This window comes from Dermacentor andersoni, chromosome 11, assembly GCF_023375885.2.
Source record: "Dermacentor andersoni chromosome 11, qqDerAnde1_hic_scaffold, whole genome shotgun sequence".
In the NCBI taxonomy this organism is placed as follows: Eukaryota; Metazoa; Arthropoda; class Arachnida; order Ixodida; family Ixodidae; genus Dermacentor; species Dermacentor andersoni.
Window position 1 is genome coordinate 70,768,029 of NC_092824.1, and position 24,295 is coordinate 70,792,323.

Genomic DNA, 24,295 nt, shown 5'->3' on the forward strand with positions numbered 1-24,295 from the left:
AAAACGCCTGGTGATCGAAATTTCTGGAGTCCTCCACTACGGCGTGCCGAATAATCAGAAAGTGGTTTTGGCACGTAGAACCCCATTTGTTAACTTTATTTTGTCTTGAGACGGATGCCTTTCTCTTTACTAACTTTGCAAATGCATATGGCGTATTACGTATGCATTTGGCAAACTTGCAAGAGTGCGAAGCATGAGAAGCATGTTAGCACCACCTCCACCATCAGAGCTCTCCTCCATAGAAAAAGTTCGACAGTGGAGGCATAGTTGCACCACGGGTAGCATTACGCACCGTCTGTGATTTGCTTTATGCAAGGACATTTTTCCAAACGTGGGCGCACCTAGCAAGGTTTTCCAGAATGGCCGATGCTTCCATGCTAGCGCGGTTTGTACTGGGCTGTGCGTGATTGATGCAGCTGCTGGACACCATAGGTGGGGAACTGGTGATTCCGCTTTCAGTGACACGTGTATGACCTGAGAGAATAACAGGGGTGTTAGCTCGTCACTGTGCAAGGGTCATTCAACGAGCGTATTTCGTGCTGAAAAAAAAAAAAAAAGAAGAACGCGGAGATTTAGTTGAGGTTTAGTGATAGGGTAACCTGACTTCAGTGCTTCCATATGCGGTGCTCTTTCTGTGAATATGCTTTCAATACTTATGGCGAAATAGACATACTTGACGTAATTTTTGCAATGTAGAATTTCCCCTAAAATAAGTGCTGTGTTTAGTACACCAGAGCAGAACACAACAGTGTTCCATGCTGAAGATGAGATTACGCATTTTTACCGCAATAGCACTACGGGCCTCGTGTCACAGCTAATTCGGTGTCTGCGTCCGGCGCCGGCGTTCACCGTCTTGTGAGCAAAAACTCATTCCGAATCAGGCATACCGAATCACGCAGGCCTTCCATGTAGCGCGAATGCGTTACTGAAATAAATGAGTTTAATTAAAATGCGTCAGAAATATAGTAAAGTTCGAGTTACACACAACCTACTGACATGATAGGATCAGATTGTTATTTGAATATACGAGAAAACATTCTTTTACGCGGGAAGTCAAGCACAAACCAATTTTCCTGCATTTCCACCACTCTTGTACCACGGGCACTGGCGTACCCATTTCCGTGCAAAACCATCCAGATGGCGCTCGCCTCCGAGCATAAGCCTCCCACGCAAGAAGCCGCGTTTCAACCAGAAAGCTCGCTCTCGTGCATAGTGTATGCGGCCAGCGTTTCCCGGTAAACATTACGGTTACACAACATGCAGTTATCGGGAAGCGCGAGAAGCAACCAGGGATCTTTGAATGGTATCGCGTTCCACTCTTAAAGGCGAAGCTAAAGCGTCCTGCAAATGTCGTGTCTATAATCAGAGTCAAATCTGTGCTCTACATTTCCAGCAATAAGCTTATTTCAGGCTTTACTAAGGTGCCCATGGAAAAAATGCAAAATTCCGGAAGTTAGCTTTTGCACAAACCTATCCTCCCTTAAGCATAAAGGCCACGTTCTCCTTATAGTAAAGCTCCTTATTAGCGCAGAAAACTAAAGTTAAGCTCAGCGGATTCTGTCTAAATACATGACAAATACGCGGTAACTATTGCACTAAATTTGCTGATGTCTTTGCACTTAAAAGAAAACGTTGAATTATAGGGACTAGAGCAAAGTAAGTTTTGTTTTGCCTGTGAATGTTTTATAAAAAAAATTCAAAATGGGAGAATTTGTAACATATGAGCAATATCAAGCTTTCATATCTAATGGAGCAATAAAAAGGATAACACAGTTTTGGAAACACCTAATAATATATCTAAAGTGGTCAAAATGATATATTACGCGGCCCTCTGAAATATACTGTGTTGTGGGCAGGACTTTGAGAAACGCTCGTAAACATTCAAAATTTTTGTAAATCGGTAATTCATGAACCAATATTGGCCGCCTTAGGTGCTCTAGCACATGCAGTTTTAAAGAACAGCGATAAGTTTTTTGGCTGGGGGCAGACCTACGAATTTGTAAACTACGTCCTTGTCAGTTGTGTCGTCCAAGTATGGCTATCACCCTGTATGGCTTGCACGCACCAACTTTCCTATCAGCTACCGTTTTAATTCGCATTGGGGCTGTTCGTATGGGAACAGACACGGTGACGCTGGTAAAGTGTGTTCCCTTCTGCAGTCAATGCACCGCTGCCATGATCTATGTAAATGTTCTTTCCGTTGAGGGTTGTTAAGCGTCTTCGCGAGTGGTATCGATGGTCGAAGGCCTTGCCGTACAAACCCGTGACATCCCTGGCATCGTTGTGGCTGTGGGTAAGGGTGGTTGAACTCGGGTCATGTGGACGGAGCTTGCGCTCCATTCTTACGTTGTCACAGTATATTGGATGAGGCGAAGAATGCTTAGCAATAAAATGTCTTAACCGAATCAAGAAAAGTTCAGATCAACAGAATATCGAAATGCTGTGTGAATGACATTTACTCAACCATACATCATACAGCGCCGATTCTGTTTAACAATGGTGGCAAGTTGAAGGTCCTCTGGTGGCCAAAATAAATCCGGAGTCTCTCACTACGATGTGCCTTATAATAAGATCGTGGTTTTCACACTAAAAACTCCAGTATTCATTCATTCCTGCTGTTTAAGTGCACTGTGTGCGATAACAAACGTCAACTTCCTGAATCACCTTTATGGCGAGGCATGGTATAGCAGTGACCGGAAACATTCCCGCACCTACCGCAGTCGGTAGATCTGACACCAGCCGTGAGGTACTGCGTGTTCCATTGGTCAACACGGGTTGTCTGAGAAATTCTGCAACACAAGACAGATATTCACATGAACACTGAGACAACAGTTGTTGAACAAAGATTGTAGCGAAAGCCAATGTTTCGACTAGAGGACACCGCAGAACAGGTCAAGTTCCTTTGTGGAAACGTTTGCCTTCAAAATCCTTAACGCACACAGGCATATGGCGATCTACGGCATATGGCAATATACGGCGATCTATGACATCGGAATAGAAGAGGTCTCGTGCCAATATAGACACAATCTTCACGGAACGGCGAAGCTATTACATCTATAGCATGATATTATAACAATAAGGAAAGTAAAGCTAGTAGAATTTTTGTGTATTCTAACAACGGCTCACGTATTAACCACATCAATGTTATAACACGTGCCCAATGACACGCATACACGTAACCTAACGACGTCTAACATTCGCGGTCAAAAAGATGGCGTGATAAGGAGGGCCGGCGAAGGAGACTGCAGGTGCTTGTCCCAAAGCGAACGTTCCCTGATGCCGCGACCCTTTACACGTGATTTACGCCGCACAAATTCAGAGAGCGGGAAGAATTTCGTATCAAGGCGTCAGAATTCTCTGTTCGCCGTCTCTTGGTCACCTTGTACCCCCCCCCCCCCCTCCCTTACGCGTAGAAGTTCACGTGACTTCCGAAAGTCCGCCTGGGCGACACATGTGCAGTGAAACTGAGGATAGAATGGTGGTGGCGACGATGCTAGAGCGCCTCGAGATTTCCTATCATAATCTTTCTCACATGATCACCTTAAAGGCAAATTTGTCGCCACCATCTATGCGAGCTTTCTAATAGACATCGTGCTGCCATGGTAACGCGGGGATACGGGTGTCCGAGGAGCCGTCTCTAAAGTGGCATGGCTTGAAACGTGGTCATGACTTCATAGACACATATTTATTAAAATGAAATATTCCCAAAATGCTTTCATCCAGCGGCACAACATCTTTTGGTAACGTGTATTCGCCTACAGTAGACAAGCGTACTCTAGTAAAATGCTGCCATGCTTACGCAAATCTTTTGTGTTCCCCAACATCACTGGCTCGCAGGCAGTCTATAGATTTCATACAATTTTACATCCAAGCACAAGCGCTCATGACTGAAAATAAGAAATTATTGTTTAAAATTAAAGAAAGAACTGATCATTACATACTATTTTACAGAAAAACAAGCATCATTAAAGACGAAGTGGTGCTGGCCATGCGCGTCCCTCGAGGTGTCCTGGTTCTGCGAAAACGATGCCGATCCTATGTCTCCATGTCCCGCGTTCCCATGCATGCAACACAAAGGCGCCGCGGGTGTTTTTCTTCAACGTCCTGAACTAAAAACCGATGCACCTCCTGTATTTGCCAGCAATAGAGAACTTGCTGTCTTAAGCACCTTCTGCGATTTGTATCTCGCTAATATGGTTATTTACACAACTTACGCATACGGGGAGACTGGCCGACGCAGGCGCTCTTAATGCTATACATATTCCGTGCATGTGTGGCGCAAGGTATACAATGCATGATCCATATCAGAGGGTTGTGTCAATGCAGAAGCCATTGTTGAAGGTGCACGGAAACCCTCTTTGATTACGGTAAGGGAACCGCAACAATGTGTACCGAGTGACGTAAGTAGCAGGGAAGCCAAATGATGTTGCGCGGCATGCTGCAATTAGCCAAGAATCTAACATTGGACATTGAACACTGACCTAAAACATGTAATGTTCGGCCGAAGATCTCATAAGGTTGTGAAACAACACAGTTACGTTGGCTATTCAGCGAGTGTTAATGGCGGATACATGCGTACCCGTCCATCTGTGAAACGGTAGCGTCATTTCTCAACGCGGCTCAACCCACCTGCCAAGGCTTGTTCTGCCGCTATGCGGTCAGCTTATTGTTTATTGTGATGGCAAGTATATGGACAATCCAGACACAGTTGTGCCGTCGGCGTCGCGATCGCCGTGTGGCTCCGTATAAATTCCAAGGGCGACAGTGCGGTCTCCGCTCCCACGACGCTGTGTGTGCGAGTGTAAGCGCGCGTTTAACTGGTTACGCACGTCTTTGAAATAAGATCAATGGCTCTAATGCGAGAATGGACGCGTAAGCCTTGGACGAATCCTGGTATCGGGCACACATGCACTGTTATAATATTGCGTTAACGTCAATCGGACTGCCAATCAGTGCCGTATGACTAAGTGAATCAGTCAAGCAATCGAGAACTCGCTCGGATGCATAAAGCATAGCCCGGAACAACTGTGCTTGATGAGGCTTTCCTGCTCCACAGTCTTTCCATATCGCATTGTACTGCTTTATGTTTTCCTGTCTTGTGAGTCACGTGCCATTTTTGTGAAGTCATGCACTGAAGATCGCTTAAAATCGTCTCGTTGTGAAGTTCTTCCCACAGGCGAAGTCAAGACAAGCTTATTGACTTAGCTTTTGCTATTTATTTCTTGTCCTCTCATTGTAAAGAAGGAAAGGCGAATTCGGACCAAAGTGGGCTGACTAGACTGGTCAGGGTGCTGGCACTTCTTTACACAAGCACTGCAACATGCCGTATTACTGGTACAAGACTCGCTTGTGCAGTTGGCCTAGTGGTTGACGTATCCCAGCTACGTATCGATCTAGGTGAGAAGTCGCCCTTCGAGACATAAGGAACTACGGCAGGCTAAATTAAAAACAGGTAGTTTGAAGTCATCAACGATAGGGAGGGCTTAATTACAAAAGTAAGAAAATGGTAGGATTATGGAGCACTTTCCTTGACATTGACATATTTTGTGTTCTCGTACTGAGATATCGTCGACACAGCAACTGCTTAAAGTACGGTTACCTAATAACGTTCTTCTTATGGCCTGTCATACCTTTGGTGGAGGTAAAAATATTAAAAATTGAAAAACTGAATTCTTGGGTTTTTATTTGCGAAAACGACGACCTCACTATGATGCAAGTCTTAGTGTGGAATTCTTGCTGCCTGCGTAGCCACCCTACGCGGCCTCGGTAAACTTTGACATCCTCTGTTTCATTTTGATATCTATCTTTTATATGAACATCTTCCTCCTCACTATATTCATATATTTCACAGGGTGGAGTAAGTAACCAAGGTAACCATCCTGAAAGCGTGCCTTCACGTGTAACGGGATTCAGAGCTACCCCTCCCCGAGAGAAATTAGTGAGTACAGGCATGATTGTTCCCCGGGTAGCCATCTCTGTTGTCTCCGAGTTTGTTTAGAATTAAACTTTTCTAAATGTGGGCTCACCTGGCGCCGCCTTCCACCATGGCTGATGCTTGCTCCATGCCTGTGCGGCTCGTGCTGGGCGTGGCGTAATCAATGCTGGTGCTGAACGGCTGGTGCACGCAACAAGTGCTACCATATTCACTGACACCTGTATGGTAGAGAAATACAGCAACGGTATTCATTCGACCGTGTGCAAGGGCGATTCATAGGGAATGAATACATTATTATAGACGGTGCGAGACAAGAACCATTTAGTAGTGGGGGAACCCTACTGCACTGCTACCGGAGTCGATGCTTTTCCTTTCTGCAACTTTGTCTTGAATGTACGGAACAATGTCGTGGCGATGGGGATACCGAGCACGATTTTAATCCTTCTGAAGATCATTACGCTGTATCTCATATCATGGGCACAACAGAACAGTATTCGAAGGAAAACAGGACACGTCGATTTCTTGTGCGTGCAACCCTTGACCCAGCGTACTTGCTGGATTAACTAGTTATAGGCGCATTAGAAACGTCGGGAAGTTCTTGCCTTCAGCGAAACTATTACGAGCACTATACATTGCACGTTACAGACGAGAAGAAAGATAAATTGAGAGGACGCATTTCTACCGAGGGATGATAATTTATTGTTTTAAGCCTGATCAGGAATTCTTAACCTCCTATGACACATACACGTATTAGCCGAAGACGTACTCGCCTTTCAGAAACTGGGTATTCGAAGTCCATTTGGCGACTTCTGTGACTGAAGTTCCTAAGCGTGGTTGTTACCAAAGCGTTATAATTTGAGATCGTGGCACACTCAGCGGAAATTGCTGTGTACTATGACTGTTAATCTGTCAACAAGAATAATTTGTCGAACTTTCAAAAAGGGTTTGATTTGGTTAGTAGCTAAAGATTTATGCTAACAGAGCGCGAAGAACTGGGCAACAATTGTGTGTCTCATTGCGTTACATATTCATTAAATTGGTAAACTTTATGCTGCTGTTGTTGCTTGGCGTTATATGTTGCAGCGTCAAATGGTCGGTTGCTCGTAACATGCTATGCGTGAGCAATCTTGACTCTGTGCCGAAAACGTAACAGTACCGTTGTGACCGTCCGGTATATGCATCTGAAACGCCGCCCTAATTGCAGATCACTATGTGCATTGGCATGAAAACATTACTTTGTCTACTAAATCTGATCGGTTCAAGGGAAAAATTACGGTGGTAGCACGACGAACCCAGCAAGATTTTCTTTGGCAAATAAAATTGTATGCCAATGGTCGCGCACTGATTGAAATTAATAGTGGTTAAATGATCAGGGCATGCAACGTAGTAGGGGTCTCTGTTTCTGACACGACAAGCTAGGAGCGTGTCCTCGCAGTTTACCGATGAGAGAATTCCCTCGGAAAATTGAACTGCCTTGCTTTTGCATGAACCTGCTTGTGTTCACATTCATGAATACTATGGGCAGTGATAAGGTGGTTCATGTGGGAAAGTGACTTGTTGCCACTGGTAACGTGCCTCAGTACACGCAATAAATGCACAGCTGCCACAATGGACGTACGGGCTATCTCCCATGGTCGTGGTAAAGGCGAGAGACCATCGCCCACATACCGTCGACGTTGTAAGTCCCGTTGGTTATTGGCCTGGGCTGAGTGTTCCATTGGTAACGCCAAGCGTCGTCAGAAATGCTGCAATTAATAAAGCCGATGATGTTAGGAACTTACAGCTGTGACAAAAAGTTGAAATTATCGTTTGGTAAGAGAACGTTTAGAAAAGGCGAAGTACTGCTTTGTAAGACGCTAATTGCAATATTTCGTTCTCAGTAAAGACACACTGTACTGGCTCGCATAGGAAATGCTGCACGAGGCGCTATGTCTGGTGCAGGGCACTAATCCAGTATATTCGAAACGGCACCTACATTGACTTGCACGAACACTATCAGTTTAACTGCTAGAGTACTTACAACGTCAACGATTCTTACACGTGTAGTGGGGTATATAAAATGCGTACTCCAATTTCCGTGGTGACAAAATCCGAACAATTTCAGAATAAGATATATTGCTACATGGAACATTATTTGGATTAATAAAACAAGGTGAACGATAAAAATGACACTGCGGAGATGGTTTCTGTGGTTCTGATGCAAGCCCACGTTGATACTAAAAAAAATATATCACTCGTAGGAGCTTCCACCCCCCCCCTCCCCCCCCGGTCGGTCAACGCACGCGTGTTAGCCGGCGTGTCAAGGGCTTCTGACAACGCCGGCAGAGAAAAAAAAGGAGAAATGGAAAGGAAAAAAAAAGGGGGGGGATACGCCAATAAATCAAGCTAAGTGTTGTTGTCTATAGCTTGAAGTTTAGCATAGCGAATACATTCTAAAGCTCCCGTTGAAACGCTTATGCCTATTGGTTGCAATGTCTTGAACTTATGGATAAGGTATGATTCTCTGTATTTTCTTTCTCGTTCAGAACGGAAATTTCACTGTAAGATGTAGAGTTTAAGTTCTTCGAAGTTATGACCTGGTTGGTTCAAATGCTCGGCGACGGCGTCGAAACGTTGGCTCCTGCATTCACCTTGTTCACGTTTCGAATTTCCATCTCCCGCATTCCCCGTGTTTCAGCTGGAAGTCAGTGCGACACATAACCGTCTTAACGGAAGACGGCGGCCAGGGAAGTGTAGTCTGCTATCATTTTCGAAAAAAAGCAGGCGTATACTGGGAATGCGAATAGTTGGCGCGAGAGCAAGCACCCTCTCTCCTCTATTTTCAACAGCGCCATCCGCGTATCGCTGTAGCTTGGTTTCGAGGCTATTTGCCACCCTTTTGTGTGTTCCCACTTACATTGCTCGCGATAGTGCTCACCAACTCGGCAAATAAAGTCAGGCAGTACGCGGTAAACTAATAAATTGCGACGTTTTAGGGGCCAGAAACAGGACCTGATAAAACGCGTCCTACAGTGGAAACTGCATTTAGACTTTCACCACCGGGGCTTCTTTAACGAGCACCTAAATGCAGGTAAGCGCGAGTCTTTTTACAGTGCGCTCTCATCGAAATACGGCGGTAACATCCGGGAATGTTGCCGGGACTTGGACCTACAGCACGCAGTGCCGGGTGTGCAGTGGGAAAATCGTGCATAAGCGAAAAATATTTTATTCGTTAAATAAATTAGCTTCTCTTTGTGACAAGTTTTATCCCGAACGCTAAACAGCTTTGTCCTGAACATAATATTTACGCACCGCCCATGCATCGAAGCCACCTATATGCAAGTCTCCGATTCAAAAGCTCAAGTTGGCCGTCAACAAAGACTCGGTATAGGTGGGAACATCTGTACAGATGTAAAAGCCTATTACGTGGTTCATGTCTAAGGGTAACAATATTCAATGAAAAAATGATAAACGATAAAAGCTTACGCTGGGTAGGCGCCCAAAGAAGACGAAGCAGCCCAAGTGTTTTCACGGTTTGCGCTTGGGGTTTCTTCTTCCGTGAAGCTGAACACAGGAGGCGTGTATTCGTTGCCTCTTTCTTCAGCCATGCCTGATGTTCAGATGGCAACGAACTGGCGGTGTGTTCACGAATGTGCGATGTTGAATCTCCACGCATGCGCAGCCGATGCCCAAAACGAACGGAAGCAAATATTGCTTTTGGCAGTTCGGGATTTAGAATAAGTTGACGCCGCATATATGGGAAATTCGAGACGATAGGGCGCGCCACTAGGTTGATGCTGAAGTAGAAATTTTTCAATGATAGCAGAGGCACCACGATTACCCGCGACATCTTTCCGGTAAATCATCTAACCAAACTAACCCTCACTTCGCCCCAAAATTAGTGTTCATGTGATGACATCACTGCTATTTTTATGCTCTTGTCAAGGTGCGCCGTGGAGACGCCACTCTTTTGTATCGACTGTGGTTGGGCGTTGCCTTTACCAAAGCCTATGCATACCGCATTGAGATGATCGACACCGCTACCTGTGACCACTGCGGCCGTGAAGAATCGATTGACCATATTTTGTGCGCCTGCCCGCGGTACAGTCCAGAGGGAATGCCTTCGCCATGAACTTGACCAGCTGGGCAACCAACCGATATCGGAAAAAAGAATTTCACACCATCGAAAGGGCCTAACGTCACAGAAGAAGGCTGTGCAAGCACTATTGCGCTTTTTGCGATCTACTGGCCTTTGTGAACGTCTTTAACTGGAACACCTTTTGTGTGTGTGTGTGTGTGTGTGTGTGTGTGTGTGTGTGTGTGTGTGTGTGTGTGTGTGTGTGTGTGTGTGTGTGTGTGTGTGTGTGTGTGTGTGTGTGTGTGTGTGTGTGTGTGTGTGTGTGTGTGTGTGTGTGTGTGTGTGTGTGTGTGTGTGTGTGTGTGTGTGTGTGTGTGTGTGTGTGTGTGTGTGTGTGTGTGTGTGTGTGTGTGTGTGTGTGTGTGTGTGTGTGTGTGTGTGTGTGCGTGTTTTTTCAACGCTTTCTTCTCTGTCCTCTTTCCAACCCCTACCTCCCATCCCCACTGTAGGGTAGCAAACAGGAGACTGATATCTGGTTAACCTCCCTGCCTTCCCTCTTCATCTCTCTCTCTCTCTTGTGAAAGCGAAGTACACGGTTTGCAGGGGATAAATTGTCGTTCGTGTAAGGACTCGTGAAAGTGTAGAAGGTATACAAGTTAAATTAGCCATAAGCAGCGTGTTATTACCAGATGCGACAATTTTGCTGACTATCAGGCTCTGTTCAAATGAAGCAGAGAGTTCGTATCGCCGGACGAGGTACGCTCACTTTTCTCTGCTATCCATAAATTGCAGTGCTGCTTTCCCAACACCAAGCAATAAGGAACTGCAGCTGCTTCGCAGTTCCCGCGCTTCTTCGGTGACGAACGCTCATGCGTTGCGCATAGCCGTGGCTTAGTCAGGCCTCGCGCACTGGGGACATTTTCACGTCCCGGTCATTCATTGGGCCTCAGTCGTAAATTGCGTTTCATGCCGACCAGTATGAGAGCTGTAGTTGTTAAATCTAATATGCTGCTGATCACTCCCAACGTTATACATATGTGTCGCACAACATTTGTTCAAATATGAGATACATCGAACCAAGGGTGACCGCTTTATCACGCTTTGAATATGATGAAACATGATGACGGAGCCGAGCAGGAACAAGCCGAGTCAGTAGTCGAGTCAGTTTTCGCTGTGCTCTCGCCGTGTGCACATTCAAACTCATTTTTCTCGCCGTCGTTTGAACCACGAGTGGGACAGGCTTCATTTACTTGCGCTTTCAGTGCAATTTGAAGATGATGGCTGTATAACAGAATTGAAGCCACATCAAACACGATATAATGCTTAGAACAGATGAAGATGAGACGCTGATCGTTTGAAGCTTGTTCTGTATCGCGCAGGCTGTAGCATGCCATTTCTATTCGCAGCAGCTACATCATACTGCATTATAAATACACTAGAGTGAGCATCAGTACGCGGTTTCAACTCGCTCATGGCTTAGGCAATGCTTATTTAATTCCATTCGGTGCCAGCAACAAAAAAGCTCACTAAATGAAGTTTTTTATTTATTGATTATTTCATTTGGGCAATCATGTATGTTTTATTGCGAAAGTAACGGTGAAAGGTATACCACAGGCATGACATGTGATGACCCCAAAAGGTAGTGTTCCCAAGACGGCGCTTTGTAGTCTACTTCCGGCGCACTAGCACAAGTCACGCTCGAGACATCACGAGCGAAAAATGAGCAGACTCAATTATATCTTGTAGGCTTGGCTTCGCCCACGAAAACAGGCAGATGGCTGCTACACTCACCGAGAATGCTTCGCATTAAAATAAAGGCGCGCCATCGCATCCCTGACTTCTTTATCGCGTTGCCGTAAGTTCTGCGGAAACTGTCGACGAGCGAATTCCCGCACGGCTCGATCATAACTTAACCACCTATCTATTTTGTGCTCAGAAAGATACGCACTTGGAGCTTGATTATCAAGAAAGACGGGAGCACAGTGAAGATAGTTGCGACGCTTTAAACTGGTATGTCTGTCTGCAGTCTATCTTCTCCGTCCGAATAAGAGCCGGACTCACGGCACTGATATAGCGTCTAAGCTTTCGACCATCATTCGCAAGCGTCAGACGCTGTTGCGGTATGTGCGATGATTGTCGTATCACGTGACACGAACGATGCATCCCATCGCTCGCATACGCAAGTCCTCTTGGCGAAAGCAGTTGAACCAATGTATTTGCAAGTGAGACGAACGGATGCAAACTCTACTGCAGAGGTTGCATACCAATTATTGGTCCCGCTGGCCTTCCCTAGTTACTGCAGCGCTTTTAGAAGTAAATTGAAAACGCGGTCCTAATGCACAGAGAGGCTTTGATTACAGGTAGATTGTAACCACTTTTTTTTGCTGCGAGAGAGGTTGATGCATGCACTAGCACAGTTACGTGAATGCAAGTCGCAGCTTCTGTCATCCTACACCCATGTGGACCGTTTGGGAAAACCGTAGAAAAGAGAATTGCTGTTTTTTTTTTTACTAAACATTCTTGATCTACGAAAGTCTGTTCGTATCTTGCCAGAGTAATACAGATGCGGATCCCGACTTTTACACTAGAACGTATTCTTGCATTGTACCACGAAGTGACACACAGAGAGCCTAGAAGCAGACAGGACTAGCGCAAGAAGCTGCATCGTCATGTCCTGAGCTTCATGTTGATTAACGAGCTTCGACTGTGGTTGAAGAGGGAAGAGGGAAGGGACTCGGCGGATTGCACCACATTCGCTTGAGCGCGGCCTCTCTGGAAAGTCTTGTCTCGCCGGTGCAGGATACCGAGCACTATGCGTATGGTTCTCGGTGGACCAAGCGTCTCACCTTTTCTTCTATATTCATTCGGTAGCCACACTAGGTGCCCAAAGTAGGCATTGGATTTTGGCCAACTTACTCTCCTTTGCGTTTTATTTTCATTTCGGTGCCCGCGCCCCACAAAAGAAAAAAAAAGAAAACATTGTTGCGGAGCAGCGAATTGTCGCATGGTGAAAGTTCGATTTTGTTACTTCTTCCTTTGCGGAAAGTAGTGGGCCGCGGGACGCCTCAGTTGACGGATACGTTCATTATATTATTGCGATAGCAATTATATGGACACTGCAAGCTCATTCCTGCTGTCACCGTCGCCCTCATGTTTCGTATAAAGTCCAAGGGCGATATCGTGACCGAGCGCCGCATGCTGTATGTGCGAGTGAAAACATACGAGAAGGGGGGGGGGGGGGCTGGAATGGGTTAGCCGGCGATGGCGATTTATTCTTGTGTGCGCAAAGGAAAAAAGTGGAGAGCAAGCTAGTCTTGCGTCGCGCGATACATCGGGGGCAGTGGATGGAATGGGGGCGGTATCTAGGATTCTGTGAATCTGTGACTGCGCACACCATGACTTTTCCTTAGATACGTACATTTATTGGAGACTTATACGTATATTTAGATACCTTGTTGCGAGATTTTGTGTATACGTGCAGTGAACTTTGTTTCCAGTGACACTTTTTTGCCCTTTATCAAGCTCTATCTTAGCATTTGTATATCCCATTGTATCTTCGCATTTCTATGTACGAGGGCGAGTTAAATGAAAGTGAGCCTACCCACCCCGCGCCATAATGGTTCGGTTCATTATCTGCGAGGCATGTACGTAGAAGAGAGGGATGTCTCATATACAAAAGTGACACGCAGGTGTGAGGATAAAGGTTCTATAATGCTCTGATACATTCGTTTGAACATGGTTGCGTGACATATTGGAAACTCCAAAAGTTGAACAGTGCGGTGCCGTGAAGTTTTGGCTGCTGAATGTATTTCGTAAAAAGAAATTAATCGCCGTAAGGCTGCCGTGTACGTTGAACATCGCACTTCATTGGCCACTGTGAAGCGTTGGAGCAAACGGTTCAAAGGAGGACGTGAAAGTTACAAAGACGATCCAAGACGGGACTACAGCCATCGTGAAATCACCCTTAACAAAATTGCAAAAGTTGATGAGGTGATGAGATAAGAACGGAGGATAAGCACCGATGAACTGGCAGAGCGTCTGAACATATCTCATGATTCGGTCCACGCCATAATTGATTCATGAACATCTCTGTCACCAGCTTTTGTGTGCGCAGTGGATGCCCAAGATTTTGAACCACCGCCAGAAGACGAAGAAGTTCGGCGCTGCCATGACTGATCTGATCTGGTATCACAATGAGGGTGACGACTTCTTGCCTGCAATTGTGATCGGGGACGAACCATGGTGCCACTATTACGAGCCTGAAACACGACGGCAAAGCTTTCAGTGGAAACATTCGATTTAACCATGCCCAAAGAAAGCAAAGGCGTCATTTCCGCCGGAAAGGCGTTGACAATTTTCTTTTTTCGATCGTCAGGGGCCATCACTAATAGAATTCGCTAGATCTTGAAAGTCAACACTCCGGAACGGCTGCGTGTTGCGAATCAAGAACAAAGGGCGTGGAAATTTGGGTAATGGGGCCATCTTGCTCCACGACAGTGTCCGTCCCCATTTCGCTGATGTGGTTAATACAAAACTGGTAAAGTTCAAGTGCGAAACGCAGCAGCACCCGCCATACAGATCAGACCTGTCGCCTTGCAACTTCCAGATTTTAGGGCAACCGAAAAAGCAGCTCAAGGTAACCAGATTCGTGTCGGACGATGACGGGAAAGAGTCAGCTACAGAATTTTTGAAGCAGCCACCCAAGGAGGTTTGTGAGACGGGAATCATGCGACTCGTTAGTCAATGGAACAAATATCTAGATGCTCAGGGAGACTACTTTTAAATAGAGTACACCGCTCCAGTACTGTGTGTCCTTTGGGTTCGGCGGGGCCCAGGATGACATTGAGGATGTGCCACGTTTTGGCCGTATCCAGGGTGCCACCGAAGGAGTCGCAGAATCTATACCAGTCTTCTGATTCCGCTGTAATTTGTGCTTTACGGCAGCGGGTGAGGCCCCTTTTGGCATACCACAGGTGTAGTAAGTGGGAACTCACCTCTGGGGTCTGCTCCGTGCTGTCGATTACCTTTGTGTGGTGTGTATGTCGACAGAGGTTGTCGCACCACTATTCCGGGTTCATGATCGTGTCTGCGTCCTGTTCTTGGGGTTCCCTGATGAGAGTTTTGCTGTGCCGATCTGCCTGCATAAGCGTCCAGTCTGTAGTGTTATATTTAGTATGTAGTGATCGCTGCCCAAGATTTCGAGTGTGTTGAGCCATTCGGCTCGCGTGGTGTGCTGAAGAGGAGGTCGGGAGTGGAGTCGCTTGTTAGGCTGTTCCCTTCACTAGTTGGTATGTTTGGCTCTGTGAGGAGTGTGAGGTGACACAGTACAGTTAGTTTCTTAGCTGGAAATACTTCCAGCCCGGAATCTGGTCGTCTGGTCGGTGACCAGTGGTTCTAGAGAAGTAGCAGAATTGCCTTGCTGACTGGTTGTCTCCGCAAGGCATCTCCCCTTCGTAGAAGGGAACAACACAGGAAGAAGAACCGTGAGACAGGAAACTGACTTTATTGGGCGAACGTGAACCCACAAAACAAGTTCACTAGGACAGAAAGACAGTTCCGAGCACATGCGTCGATCATCCAAGAATTGATTTACAGCTAACGAGCGTCGCATATTCGTACGTGATTCATCGAAGATTCCAGCGTAATTGTTGGTGCTTGCATGCCTTTCAACATGCAGAACTGCATACGCGTTGCGCGTGCAATTTGATTACAGAAGGTTCGACTACAACGTAGAAAAAAGTGTATAATCGACGAAAAACATCGAGAATCTTGTGATAATGTAGTCTCGTCATGCACTGAGTGGTAACAACCTTTGTTGCCTGCGAAACACTTTCACAAGAAGAATATATACAAGTATGCGTGTCAGTATGCCTAAAAACTGCACCTCACATTTCCTGTCATTGCTCGCACAGATGCGTTTGTCACATCAGGCTAAAAAGATTCTACAGCTGTAATTAGAGAACAGTGCGAGTCTTGACAGATGGCTTCCAAGTGGATAAAAGACTGGCTTTTGAAGCTTTAAGCCACCACAATAAAACAGCTAACATTTTGTAGTTGGAGAACACACGATATAGCGACGCTCCAAATATTTTGATCTAATGCAGTCTCAATACTGTCATCAGCTTAGTTTATGGTATGGAGCAAAGATTTTCGGTATGAATACAGGAACCAAAGGGAACGAAAACAGTGAATGCATTCAACATATTTTGAATAAAATGTTTCTCATGCGTACAATGTGTCTATATATAGTCATAAACCTGTCTCTGGAAGGCAACAGGGCGCAAGAACCTTAAGTAATGACAGAGATTACGTGTTAGTTGAGAAGAAAACAGTACCTCATTTTTAAATGATTTCCAATAGGAGATGTACCCTTCTATCGACATTGGAATATCATAAATCACAGGGTTCATTAGAGCCTGTTCACTACTACGCTGTCAAACCACCGTGGTTGCTCAGTGGCTATGGTGTTGGGCTGCTGAGCAAGAGGTCGCGGGATCGAATTCCGGCCACGGCGGCCGCATTTCTACGGGGCGAAATGCGAAAACACCCGTGTACTTAGATTTAGGTGCACGTTAAAGAACCCCAGGTGGTCGAAATTTCCGGAGCCCTCCACTACGGCGTGCCTCATAATCAGAAAGTGGTTTTGGCACGTAAAACCCCATAATTTTTACGCTGTCAAAACACCTACAAAGAAACACTGACAGAACAAGGAGTCAAGGATATTGTGAAAGCATTTCAACCTTCTACTTACATAAAACACAAACTTGCAGCCCATAGAAATTTGTCTTGAAATAAATTTGCTAATGCTGCGTTCGTGAAAAACAAATGCAGTCATGCAAACAGTAAGCGCTGGCTAGGATCTGCCATATACTTCGACATTGAAGCACTCCAAATACTTCTGGCGACGACGTCTTTTCTCATAATTTGGAGAAACCAGATGGCATCGTTCAGATCGCTCATTTTACTAGGCCACTTTAAACGTCAAAAGAAGCCGGCCTATACCTACGATGCGTTTAGTTAGCTCCTGGATCCTCTGAAAGAATATCAGCGTTGTTTCCCGTACTGCTTCACTTTCACGTTGATATGCAAAAGCCGCGGGCGATTTGGTTAACTTGCGCACTAGTCAGACTATTATGTCTGCACCACCTTATGCGTCACGAAGTGTGTATTAAGTTGATCGTCGTCTCCGAATGCATCTCTACATAATTGACCGGTAATATTTTGGTACAGCTGTCCATCAAAGGCTTTCTCTGCGAGAGCAAATGCACTCTGCGTACACTAATGCAGGGTTTCATCCATGTGGCTTCGACGGTGACGACCGAGACCTGAGTTGTTCTTGAAGGATGCATTACATATTTCGCAAACGAAAGCTCTGTCCCCACAGCACAAGTTGTGATGATGTTTGAGGCTATCTTTGGTTTTGAATGGTTTAGTACACTTCTGACAGACATGGTTTTTCTCCTCTGTGTGAGTGTAGCTGTGTGTACGGAGAGTCGACGAGTCCGTGAATGATTTACCACATGTTTTGCAAGTGTACGGTCTCTCGCCTGTATGTGTACGTTTGTGGTCATCCCGGTGATGAGACTGCCGAAACGATTTTCCACATATTTCGCATTTGTAGGGTCTCTCCTTTGTGTGCGTGCGGTAATGTACGACAAGATGACAAACCCGGTGGAACATTTTGCCGCAGGTGGCGCATTTGTGGTTTTTGCCTGTTGTATTCCGGCAGTGTTTCACAGAATTATTCACAGAATCACTTGCTTTGCAAATGTTGGCTGTATCGCCTGTGTGTTCCTTGGTGTGCCCGTGTAAGGCATCCTGTCTGCTTGAAACATTGGAACATGCACCGGACAACTCTTGCTGTTCCCTCCCTCCTGTTCCAGTAGCATTCCTGTAAGTAAACGTACAATGGGGCTCAAAATGGGCGACTGTTATTACGGGATAAAAACACATTTGCCAATTAAGAGTTGGACAAACTAAATCGCGCGTCCATAGTAAGGCCATTTGCAGAAGCTGAGCGCGAACCTGCTACATGTATCTTTAACGCTCGATTGCCTCTAGATTGGCAGAAATCGAACACTGGAGCTTCTTTTGTGTCTATTTCGTTAAACTTGAAAACACGAACGATGGTCCGTGGAGTGGATATTAATAAAAAGTGTTATATTTATTACATTATATGAAGCCTAAATGTAACCTGTGCAGACGAGTAGAACTATCTGAAAACGATGATTATGAATGAAACTTACATGCTCTAAAGATTAAAAATAGTCGTACTTCTTCGACACGCTAAGGAGAAGCATTCAGGCAAATGTCCAGAAATGTGCCCTCGGAAGCGAGACGTTTGACACTGAAACAGACCGTATTGCCTGAGCTAAAACACGTTTGCTTTTTATACAAGCCCTTGTAGGTAAGGAGGAGTAACATAAATGCAAATGCTTAAAAGGCGTGCTGTAGTACTCGCTTTACAGGGGGGGGGGGGAGGCGGCTGCTCCTCGTCGGACATATGGCAATACACAAATATCAAATATATATCGAATAATATGAAGTGTGCCAGTTTTCAAACGCAGTGGATAAAATCTGCTGCGGAAGGGGTTTTTTTTGAAGATCCTATTCTGCAAATAAACAGTACAACGTTCATTGCAATGTTCGTCAATGTAACATAAAAAACCTCTATTTCTTTCTATTCATTTCTTGGCCATGAGATTTCTTGTGCATTAATTTCATGAAGTTTGCGTACGTGGAGTTGGAATTGTTGGCGCGTCATCATTCCTACCGTTTAAGGCAGAAATGCAAGAAAAATAATACGAATAGAATACGACACATGCACAAGTGTCTCTTGTATGCGTTCTCTCCTGCCTGCTGTTTTTGAAGTCACTGCCCTGTTTGTACTGGATGAAAATTGTTTGCTATGTTGCTGTTAATATGCTATTTATTCGTTTACCTGTATTTATTCTAAAAAAATTAAGTTATAAGCGTTTTACGTCCCAAAACCACTTTCTGATTATGAGGCACGCCGTAGTAGAGGACTCCCGAAATTTCGACCACCTGGGGTTCTTTAAGGTGAACCTCAATCTAAGCACGCGGGTGTTCTCGTATTTCGCCCCCATCGAAATGCGGCCGCCGGAGCCGGGATTTGATCGCGCGAGCTCGTGCTCAGACGCCCAATGCCATAGCCACTGAGCAACCACGGCGGTTTATGTTTATTCTAGTCATTGTTCATGTGACTCGTGAAAGGTTATGGTGTGATTGAATTTATGTGGTGTAACTTGGTACCTTTTTTGTAATTGTGCTCGCTCGGCCCGTATCTAGACCAGATTACGTACTTAATTTTTACATTGTAAACATATTTAGGTAAGTAATGAATAAACAAACAAATTATAAATTTAGGAGTCGGGATAACTGGCCACAATAGCGGGATTAGCGTGTTCAGAGGGCCCGGTCTACCTGAAGAAAAGACTTCTTCAGTGACTTACGTTTGAATTCAAAACTAGTTGATGGCATTTCATTGAAACAGTCAAATTCCAGCAACCGCAACCATCAACTTTGTTCTAGGTTGTCAAGTTTGAAAAATTTTGAAATCACAAAGTTGCGAGAAAAAAAGAAAAGGTTGACTATGTGAACTGCACGATATATATACATATACATATATACATATACACATATATATACATATACATATACACATATATACATATACACATATACATATACACATATACATACATATACACATATACATATATATACATATACACATATACATATATATACATATACACATATACATATATATACATATACACATATACATATATATACATATACACATATACATATATATACATATACACATATACATATATATATATATATATATATATATATATATATATATATCATGGTATCGCTGTTATATTATGTGCATCTCTTAGAGAATCCCAAGGTGATAACTTCCTTTTCATACATTTCCAGTTTGCGTGAAGTTTGGGTTTGCGAGGATTTCCAAATGATCTGCTCCTAAAATAGTATATTTCACGGTGCTGTGTAATACATTTGTCCTCCATTTTGTGCACTTTAGATGTGGTATTAGGTGCAGTTTAGAGATTCGCGGTGTTGGCTTTATTGCTGAATTGTTTCAGAATTTTTGATACGTGCGACGTAAATCAAAAGTGCAATTCCCTAAAATATTATTTTGTTTTTCGAATGCAGAAACTGGAATATTGGTGCAGTGGGTTGTTCAGCACAATAATCTCTCATTTTCAATGTACTTAAGTCCAGAGCTAAAGAATCCTGTTACGCCAGCGCCATATTGTCTTAACTGCAGATGACATTTCGCATTTCAGGCAACAACGCTTTCATCCGTCACACAAGTTAGTCAGTGGAAATATAATTGAGCCATAGGCAGCGTTCCGTGTCGCATCACTGAGTTCCTTCATCTAAAGGAATTCATACAAAAGTGTGACTCACCAAGCGTCGTTCCCAAAAATGTCCGATGGTTCTTGTGTGTGCGCGTAGCTTGTACTGGCCACTGGGCTGCTGCTGCAGACCGGAAGTGTGAAACCCGTGCTTCCGGTTTCTGTGTGGCCTGGCCTGAAATAGAGGTGCCGATTTGCCATTGTGCGAGAACAAGGCCGGAGAATTCGGCGATAGGAACGCGCCGGAAGAAAGAAGAAACCCTGACAGCGCTGCGGCCGTCTGAAGTTATTCTCTAAATTCAAACAACAAAAGTGGGAAGCCACAACTTAATGTTACGAAAAAGACGCGCATGTGTTTCGGGAGTTGTTCGCTGTTACACTCCTTCGTCTCTTCTGCAGTGACCGTAGCTCGGTTGACCTTGCAAGGGCTGATTTTTGTTCTCTCGGTTCTTGTCGCGCTTTGACAATGGTTCTGCTCTCTGATAAGCAACTCAGCGGCAGACGACGGTGCTGTCGGTCATACAAAAAAACGGTACACGCAAATGCATGTACGGAACAATCGCTGCCTACCAGGTTGCTGCAGTTATTGAAAAATAAAATGAAGTAAACATTCCATATTTTACCTTTAATATCTCTGGAACGAGATCGGGCTTATAAAAATATCAGTTAACCACAAAAAGCGATGAATGGTTCACGAAAGAAATTTGTCATTGGTTATGATGAAACCTGCACATGTTCGCAAATTTTATGGGTGATCCTCATATCAGCCTTGACACAAAGGGCATTTGCGTTAGCAGAGCAAGGTCATTAAGGTTCGAGCGGATTCCAGCTGGCTTGGCTTTCAGCGGGTAAGGGCGGTTGTACTCTAGACTTGTGGGCGGACCTTGCACTCCATTGTCACAGTATATTGGATGAGGCAAAGAAAGCTGAGCAATAAAATGACTTAACCGAAGCAAGAAAAGTTTGGATCAACCAAATAACGAAAAGGTGCATGACTGACATTTACTCAACCATACCTCAGACAGCGGCGATGATGTTTAACATTGGTGGCACGGTAAAAATCCTCTGGTGGTCAAAATAAATGCGGAGTTCCTCACCATTCTGTGCCTCATAATAACATCGTGCTTGTGACACCTCAAACCGCAGAATTCATTCATTCGTGCTGCTTAAATGTATTGTGTACGATAGCAAACGTTAGCTTCCAAACCACCTTGACAGCAAGGCATGGTATGCCAGTCACCGAAAACCTTCCTGCACGTACCGCAGTTGGTAGATGTGCTATCAGCCAGGTGATACTGCGTGTTCCATTGGTCAACACGGGTTGTCTCAGGAATTCTGCAACACAAGACAGATATTCACATGAACACTGATGCAATAGTGGCTGGACAAAGATTGTAGCGGAAGCCAACGTTTCGACTAGGGGACGCAACAGACCAGGACAAGTTCTTGTGTGGAAACGTTTGCTTCCAAAATCCTTAAGGCACTCAGGCATATTTCACTGAAACAATTTAGTGCGATCTATGATATCGGAATGAAAGAAGTCTCGTACCAATATAGACGCTGTCTTCGCGGAAGGGCGAAGCTATTACATCTATAATATGATATTAAAACAATAACGAAAGCAAGGATAGTAGTATTTAGACAGTGTATATTCCAAGACAAGCTCACGTATTAACTAAATCAGGGTTATACCACGTGCCCGATGACACGCATAACATGTAATTTAATGACCTCTAACACGCCCGGTCAAAACAATGGCGTGATGAGGAGGGCCGGCGAAGGATACTGTAGGTGCTTGTCCCAGAGTGAACGTTCCCTGATGCCTCTACTCTTCACAAATGATTTCTACCGCACAGGTCAAGACAGCAGGAAGACATTGCGTACCAAGGCGACAGACTTTTCTGCTTGCCGTCTTTTGGTCTTCGAAGCATCCTGGCTTTCCGAAAACGATGCCGATCCTAAGTCTCCACATTCTGCATTTCCTTGCATGGAATACAGAGGCGCCGCGGAAGTTTTTCTTCTACGTAGTGTACTAAAAATCGATGCGGCTCCTGTATTTGCAAGCAATAGAGAACGTTATGTCTCAAGCGCCGACCGCTATTTGTATCTCGCTACAATAGTCGATTTAAACTTACGCCTACGGGAACTCTGGCCGACGCATTCGCTTTTAAGGCTATACATATTCCGTGAATGTGTGCGGCAAGGTATAGACCGTATGATTTATATCGAAAACTCGTGCCAAGGCTGCCGCTTTTGTTCAAAGTGCACGGGAGCCCTCTTTGCATAAACTAAAGGAACTGCCGCAATGCGCACCGAGTGAAGTTAGCAGCACGGAAGCGAAATAATATTCCGCGTCATGCAGAAAATAGCCAAGGATCTATCATTGGCCGTTCATCACTCACCTGAAACATGAGAGGCTATTCGGCCGAAGATCTCATACGCTTACGAAAGAACACACTTACGCTGGCTATTCAACGATTGTTAATGACGGTCTCAGAAATTGAAGCCTAGTTTGGCAACACATCTCAACCCACCTGTCAAGGCTTGTTCTGCCGCTCTTCGGGAAGCTTATTCTTTATTGCGATAACAAGTATATGGACATTTCAGACGCAGGTATGCCGTCGGCGTCACCATCGCCGTGAAGTTCTGTATAAATTCCAAGGGCAAAACTATGGTCTCCGTTCCCACAACGCTGTATGTACGTTTGTAAGCGCGCGTTTATTTAAGTGGTCGCGCACACCAGACATCAGACTTTAATGCGCGAATAATGGACGCGCAAGCCTTTGAAGAATTTTGGTATGGGGCATACATTTGCAATTATATAATACCGCGTAGATGTGAACCGAACTGCCAATTCCGCGCAGTATGACTAAGCGAATCTGTGAAACAATCGAAAACGCGCGCGCGAAGGCGCAAAGCAGAGCCCAGAGCAAGTGTGCCAGGTCAGCATTTCGCGCTTTATGTTTTCATGTCTTCATTTTTGTGGGGAAGTCTTACACTGATAATTGCATAAAGCGACGTTTTGGTGTGAAGTTCTTGAACACAGGCGAAGTCGAGACGAGCATGGTACGTAGCTATTACCATTTATTTCTTTCCCTCTCAGTGCAAAGAAAGAAAGAAAGAAGGAAAGGTGAATTCGGACGAAAGTGGGCGGCCTGGACTGGTCAGGGTGCTGGCCCTTCACACAAGCACTGCAACTTGCCGTATTACCGGTACAAGACTAGCTTGTGCAAATGGCCTAGCGGTTGACGTATCATAGCTACGTATCGATCAAGTTGAGAACGCCCCCTCAATGACGTGCGGAAGTATGGCAGGCTAAATTTAAAGGAACCTGTACTTTGATATCATCGACGATAAGGAGTGCTTAATTACCCGAAAAAAGAAATGGTAGGATTACGCAGTACTTTCCTGGACATCTTACATATTTCGTGTTTTCTTACTGAGATATATTCGGCTCAGCAACTGCTTCAATTACGGCTACCTAATAACTTTTTTCTTATGGCCTTTGAAACGTTTGGTGAAGGTAAAAATATCAAAACTTTAAAAACTGAAGTCTGGGGTTTTATGCACCGAAACCACGATCTCATTATGTTGCAGGCTGTAGTGTGGGAGCACGGATTAATTTCGACTGCTTTGCTTACTACCAGCGCACCTACGCTACATTGCCTATGTAGACTTAGCCATCCTCTGTTTCATTGTACGCGCTTTCTTTTAAATGAACATCTCGCTCCTCACTATGTTCATATGTTCGTTCATACAAGGGGGTGAGTAACCAAGGTAACCATCCTGAAAGCGTGCCTTCACGTGTAACGGGAGTGCAACATCCAGTCTGTTTTTTTTTTGTTTTACTCTCTCCGTGTCTAGTCGTGTTCTTGCAAGTATTACGTA

General features: G+C 44.8%; 2 protein-coding genes across 2 annotated transcripts in view; both read right to left on the reverse strand.

The window, feature by feature from the left end:
• LOC129381531 (uncharacterized) overlaps window positions 1–24,295 on the reverse strand; it is a 204,494-nt gene that overhangs the window by 14,637 nt on the left and 165,562 nt on the right. The gene's annotated exons all lie outside the window — the stretch shown is intronic.
• Window positions 256–9,581, reverse strand: LOC129381536 (uncharacterized). The gene is made up of 5 exons (XM_055064475.2): window positions 9,401–9,581; window positions 7,604–7,680; window positions 6,027–6,153; window positions 2,716–2,789; window positions 256–474 (listed from the first exon to the last, which is right to left on the reverse strand). The coding sequence occupies exons 1-5, from the start codon at window positions 9,520–9,522 to the stop codon at window positions 308–310; spliced, it is 567 nt and encodes a 188-aa protein (XP_054920450.2). The 5' UTR covers window positions 9,523–9,581; the 3' UTR covers window positions 256–307.